General features: G+C 37.9%; 1 protein-coding gene across 1 annotated transcript; it reads left to right on the top strand.

The window, feature by feature from the left end:
• The first annotated feature begins 6 nt into the window (after positions 1-6).
• Positions 7-5982, top strand: LOC113301503 (bifunctional fucokinase/fucose pyrophosphorylase-like). Its single transcript, XM_026550271.1, has 7 exons — positions 7-481; positions 1547-1826; positions 2154-2518; positions 2807-2933; positions 3134-4147; positions 4357-5087; positions 5256-5982. Exons 1-7 carry the CDS (start codon positions 167-169, stop codon positions 5670-5672), a joined length of 3249 nt encoding a protein of 1082 aa, XP_026406056.1. The 5' UTR covers positions 7-166; the 3' UTR covers positions 5673-5982.
• Positions 5983-6788: the final 806 nt, after the last annotated feature.

Here is a 6788-nt window from a genome sequence, read left to right as displayed (position 1 = left end):
AAAAACATTACGCCGTTATACAGCCCTGCCCTATTACTGTCTAGTGTCCACTAATTACTGACTGAGCAAAGAAAAAAAAAAGAAAAAAAAAAGTCTACACTACTGAACTTCCGAAGTTGGGAATTATCAGATCATACAGAAAAGAGAGAGAGAGAGAGATCCAACAATGGAGAAGAAGAAGAAGGAAGACTTATCAGAAATTTTAAAAAAATCATGGTATCATTTGAGATTATCAGTAAGACATCCAACTAGGGTTCCTACTTGGGATGCAATTGTATTAACAGCCGCAAGTCCAGAACAAGCTGAACTCTATAAGTGGCAACTTGAACGTGCTAAACGTCTGGGTAGAATATCAAAATCAACAATCACTCTTGCTGTTCCTGATCCTCAAGGAGCTCGTATTGGTTCTGGTGCTGCTACTCTTAATGCAATTTCTGCTCTTCTAAATCATTATCAAAAGCTACATTTCCAACTGCATCAGGTAATAATTTCAATCATATTTTAGTTAATCTTCTTTTGACGATCCTGTATGATAATTTGACTATCATTTTGGAAGTTGGGCTTCAAATGTCTCTAATTTGACTGAATCGTTACAATTTTCTTGCATAATTTGCCTAATTTTATGAAATCTCCCGACTTGGTCTGGAAACATATTGTATGATGCAAATTAGGGGGAAAAAAGCTTTAGTTATGTAAGAAGCTATAATTACTTTGACTTTTAATTTGTATTCTGGCCACCATTAGAGAGTAAAATGGAAGCAAGTGTTTTCATTTCCAGGAGTGTTCTAATTTTTGTGTTGTAGCATACTTGAACTCTCAATGTTCTTGGTACATTAGGTCCTTAGTTTTTATATTCGTTAATTATTATTCACCTTATCAGCAAAGGGCATAATTCTATAATATATTACGTTAAATGCTAGTTAGAGTATCTGTATCCATGATTTGGTTTGAAGATAGAGTGACTTGCTTAAGTTATTTGAACCTCCATAGATTTCAGGATTATAAGGTCTTAAACTGTTGTGCCATCTATTCTTGAGGAATAAAAAAGTCCTTGCAAAACATGGGTTATGTAATCCGGGATTTCTAGCTTTTTGCTCGATGAGGGACGCAAAGTGACAGTTTGTCCTTACAAATTTTAACTGTTACTTGAGGGAAGTTCAAATTACTAAACTGTTTGGATACTTGACCAAAGAGAAAAGGTGGTTTGCTGAATCACCAGTAACATCGGCAAATAATCTACAACATGTAACAACGATGTTTTTGACCAAATTCATATTTAATGCTTAAATTCAAGATGTTGTGTTAGCAGCCTTCAAAGGCAACAAAGGTGTTTGAACATTCAGCAGTTACAGATCTGCAACTTTGCAGCCCTTTTTAAGTGGATGGTATGTATGGTACTGCAATAATTTCCTGAGTGCTGCTATGTATTAAAATGCTCCAATATGGGATATTCGCGCGCTTCTCTCAAAATAATAGCGGCTTTTGTTGTGTTAGACACATTCTCTGAATTTTTTTCATTAACTCTTTCTATCACTATAACCTGCAGGTAGAGTCGGCCGAGAATGAAAGTCCAGAATCTTCTTCTCACGAAAGTATCGAGAGTGGCGGTGATATAGAGTCAGTGGTTAGCTTGATGGCAAAAAAGCATATATTATTGCTTCATGCTGGAGGTGATTCGAAAAGGGTCCCATGGGCAAACCCAATGGGAAAAGTTTTTCTACCACTTCCTTATTTGGCTGCAAATGATCCTGATGGCCCGGTTCCACTACTTTTTGACCATATACTCGCAATTTCTTCGTGTGCACGACAAGCTTTCAAGAATGAAGGTTAGTGATGCTACCAGTTTCTTTTAGTTATGCTAGAAAATCATCTTAATCTTTACTCTGCCTCTCATAACCTAAAAAGTTGAACATAATTAACGCTGCTCTTTTTGCTAATCCCTCATGTTGGGTACTGTAGCATTCATCCGGTTTTAAATCTCACTGCGTTAAAGCTGTTTTTTGATGGTCAATGTAGAAAGGCAAAACTAATAGCATGTGAAGTTTCTCTCTGCCAGTTCTCAGTCATAAAGAAAGAATGTTTTTACCTTTTCTGTATTTTAGTTCTCATGACTTGCACAAAATTTTGACGGTCGACATATTTTGTCATTGCAGGTGGTGTACTAATTATGACTGGAGATGTTCTGCCTTGTTTTGACGCTTCCAAGATGATCCTTCCAGAGGATACATCCTGCATAATTACTGTTCCGATCACCCTTGATATAGCTTCTAACCACGGGGTTGTTGTGGCATCCAACACTGAGGTTAAGGATAAAAATTATTCCCTCAGTTTGGTAGATAATCTTCTACAGAAACCAAGTGTAGAAGAGCTTGTCAAGAACCATGCGATTCTACATGATGGTCGAACACTGCTCGACACAGGAATTATTGCCGTAAGAGGCAAAGCTTGGGCCGAGCTTGTAACACTCTCAAGTTCAAGTCCAACAATGATTTCGGACCTTCTTAGCAACAAGAAGGAGGTAAGCACAATCCTTCTACTGTTTATTTATAGCTGTTGATGTTTAGTCTAATTTTTGCTTGTTTGTTTTATCCTTTAAAGAAGAGATTATAAATATTATGATGAGAAAACATCTTATTACAATGACATGAAAGTGTTGTATCATAGTCGTATTTTGTCTTTCACTTCACGCTTGCTTATTTTAACATAAAAGAGAATAACGCATAAGGTGTGCTAGAACACAGCAGTGCTGGAAATAACTGCATATGGCAGCATTTATTCTTGGTATAAATTGTTGAAATTTGCGTAGATGAGTTTATACGAGGAATTGGTTGCAGCTTGGGTACCTGCAAGACATGAATGGTTGAAGATTCGCCCGTTGGGTAGAGAGCTGATCAATGGTCTAGGAAAGCGGTCGATGTTCAGCTATTGTGCTTGTATGTCATACTTAACTGTTGGAACTTTATATTGCCGTCAGTGTTAACAACATTCGTTCCATATTTTTAGATTAGTTATTAACATTATTCATTATCCTTGTTCATTGGGATGTCATTTCTCTGTGTGCCATGTATATATATTTTAGACTGAAACCAATTCTAGAAAGGTCTTTTCATAATCTTTCCTTATTTCATGGCAGATGATTTGTCCTTTTTACATTTTGGAACCTCTAGCGAAATTCTCGATCACTTGGGTGGGTCCAATGCTGCACTCGTAGGTCGAAGGCACTTATGTTCAATTCCAGCCACAACCGCCTCTGATATTTCAGCATCTTCAATTATTCTCTCGAGCAAAGTTGAACCTGGGGTCTCAATTGGGGAGGATTCCATGGTTTACGATTCATCGCTGTCTGGAGGAATACAGATAGGCTCCCAAGCTATTGTTGTCGGAGTTAGTATCCCAGTTGATTTTAATAGCGGGTCCACAGAAGATTCTTTTCGGTTCTTGCTTCCTGATCGCCACTGTCTTTGGGAAGTACCTCTAAATCGATGCACGGAAAAGGTTATTATCTACTGTGGCCTTCATGATAATCCAAAAGTTTCATTTTCCAAGAATGGAACTTTCTGTGGTCAACCGTGGAAGACGGTATTACATGGTTTAGGCATTCAGGAAACTGACTTGTGGAACTCATCAGATGTACAGGATAAGTGCCTCTGGAATGCAAAGATCTTTCCGATTCTGCCTTACTTTGAGATGCTTCGTTTAGGTATGTGGTTCATGGGTTTGGTCAACAACTGCAAATCTTTGCTTCCGTTGTGGAGAAGTTCAAAAAGGGTCAGTTTGGAGGAACTTCATAGATCCATAGATTTTCCAAAGCTTTGTTTAAGCTCTAGTAATCATCAAGCAGATCTTGCAGCTGGAATTGCTAAGGCCTGCATGACTTATGGTATACTTGGTTGCAATTTGTCTCAATTGTGTGACGAAATCCTGCAAAAGGAAATATCAGGAGTTGAAATGTGTAGAGATTTTTTAGCTCTCTGTCCAAAGCTCCAAGCACAGAGCACAAAGATTCTCCCTCAAAGCAGGGCTTACCAGGTGCAAGTTGATCTTCTGCGGGCATGTGGAGAAGAAACGAAAGCAATCTCATTGGAGCCAAAGGTTTGGGGTGCAGTTGCTCAAGAAACTGCTTCAGCAGTAAAACCTGGGTTTGGAGGTAAATTATATATCTGTATATAGATAATTCTTGAAGAAATAAAATGACGTAGGGAATGTTAGATGGAAAAGCAAAATGTGAACTTCATCTTCCTTTGTATTCTAAATTATATATAGCATGTCAATAGGATTAATTCATTGCTTGTGATGACTCAATCATCTTAGTTGTTTCAGAGACCTTTAGTTGACTCACATCGTTTCTGTATTCAGATCAGTTATTGGAGTTATCGAACAGCATATCAGCTCCAGCAGATCAGGAAGTTGTTTCTGGTAACCACCCTTTCTTCCCAAGAAAAGCAAAAGTAGAGTTACCAGTACGTCTGGATTTTGTGGGGGGTTGGAGTGATACTCCTCCTTGGAGCTTGGAACGCTCCGGTTGTGTTCTAAACATGGCAATTAGTCTGGAAGGTTCTCTTCCAATAGGCACCACTATAGAGACGACAAAAGCTTCTGGAATAAAAATTTCTGATGATGCTGAAAACCAATTGTATATTGAAGATCCATCATCTATTGCAACACCATTAAATCATGATGATCCATTTCGACTTGTCAAATCGGCATTGCTCGTTTCCGGAATTATAAGTGGAAGTGGAAGCAACCTTTCCTCTACAGGCTTGAAAATCAGGACTTGGGCCAATGTTCCTCGCGGTAGTGGTTTGGGGACTTCGAGTATCTTAGCTGCAGCTGTCGTTAAAGGACTCCTCCAAGTAATGGGAGGAGACAGTAGTAACGAAACTGTTGCCAAACTTGTTTTAGTCTTAGAACAGATAATGGGCACTGGAGGAGGATGGCAGGATCAAATAGGTGGCCTGTACCCAGGTATTAAATTTACTTCAAGTTTCCCAGGAATTCCATTACGGCTTCACGTCATTCCCCTGGCGGCTTCACCACAGTTGGTGGCAGAGTTAGAGCAACGGCTATTGGTTGTTTTTACTGGCCAAGTAAGTCCCTTCGTATTTTATCATAGCAGAGTTTCTTTTTCTCTCTTTCTTCAAACAGCAATCTTAGATTATATCCGGAACTCTAAATCACACATGCTTCTGACTTTCACTACTGCCATCATGAATTTTCACATCTCATATAGCCTATCATTTGCTACTTTTATACAGGTCCGGCTAGCAAATCAAGTTCTTCAAAAGGTGGTAACTCGTTATCTACAACGTGATAACTTACTAATATCAAGTATCAAGCGCTTGAGTGAACTGGCGAAGATAGGACGAGAAGCTTTAATGAATTGCGACGTAGATGAGCTAGGAAGAATAATGATGGAAGCATGGAGATTGCATCAAGAATTAGATCCATACTGTAGCAACGAATTTGTTGATAAGCTTTTCGAGTTTTCTGAACGTTTCTGTTGTGGTTACAAGCTTGTGGGTGCTGGAGGTGGAGGGTTTGCTTTATTATTAGCAAAAGATGGCAATTCTGCACGAGAACTCGAGAATTTATTGGAAAAATCTTTGGATTTTAATGTTAAAGTCTACAAGTGGAGTATCTTTACAGAAAAGCAGTTGAACCTTCTTGAGTGACAACCCTTCTTAGAGTCCTGATATTCACTGATAATTGTGGAAGTTGTACTGTACATGGAAGCGGTCACCCATCTTATATTCTTCATAGCGGTGGTGTATGTATTTTTGAACCTTCCCAAATGCTGATTGAGATTTCAGTAAATGGTAAGAACAACATACAACAGCTGTTGACATGTATATGATTCATGTATGTTCAGAATAAATGGTTTTGTATATTCGTTGACATGTCCCTTATTAAGTTTTTTTTTTTTTTTCAAACATGGCCCTTATTTGAGTTGAAAATCTTATTAGAGATGTACATTTGGATTTACATGGCCCTTATTCTGATTTTTCTGTATTAGAGATGTACATTTGTTCTACCTCCTTAACTTGAAATGAAAATCTTAGCTTGGAAAGTGCAAGGATGTAGAAATCCTTTGACCCAAAATCATTTGGCAAATCTAATTAATACAGAAAAATATGAAATCCTAATTTTTTCAGAAACCAAGAACCAAAGACAATTTGTTAAATCATTAGTATCATCATTTCCTAATTACCATATAGTAGGCCTCATAGGTATAGCAGGGGGTTTGTTATAGCTTGGATTGATGGATTTTCCTTTGAAATAGTTCAGTGGAACATCAACATGATTAATATTATTGTTAACTCGGCTTTTCACACCAAACAAAGGGCTCTAACATGCTTTTATGGTAGTCCTTATCCCTCTAATAGAAACACAGCTTGGGATTTCTTAGAAGAGGTAAGTATAAAAATAATTAGGAGAAATATGTCATGGATAGTGCTAGGAGACTTTGACATGATTTTTAATCAATCCGAGAAGTTAGGAGGTTTACCTTTTGTTGATGGTCGTTTTTAGTTTAAGGCGAAAACTGTAAAAGTCTCTACCTGACCCGGCATCAGAAGTAGTAAACCTTGATATGTCTATATTCCGCAAGGAATTTAAAGAATATATCTAATATGATGAGTGCCTATGCCTTTCTTCATATCGTATTGAAACTCAAGCTCCCAAATGAATTGTTCACTAGTATAGAGCCTAATGAGTATTTAAGCTCCTGGTTGCATTATTCACTAATGCAGGGCCTGGTGAGTATCTATCCTATACTTCGTTCCCATCTG

Source organism: Papaver somniferum, chromosome 8 (genome assembly GCF_003573695.1).
Source record: "Papaver somniferum cultivar HN1 chromosome 8, ASM357369v1, whole genome shotgun sequence".
NCBI lineage: Eukaryota > Viridiplantae > Streptophyta > Magnoliopsida > Ranunculales > Papaveraceae > Papaver > Papaver somniferum.
This window is presented reverse-complemented; position numbering and strand designations above follow the sequence as displayed.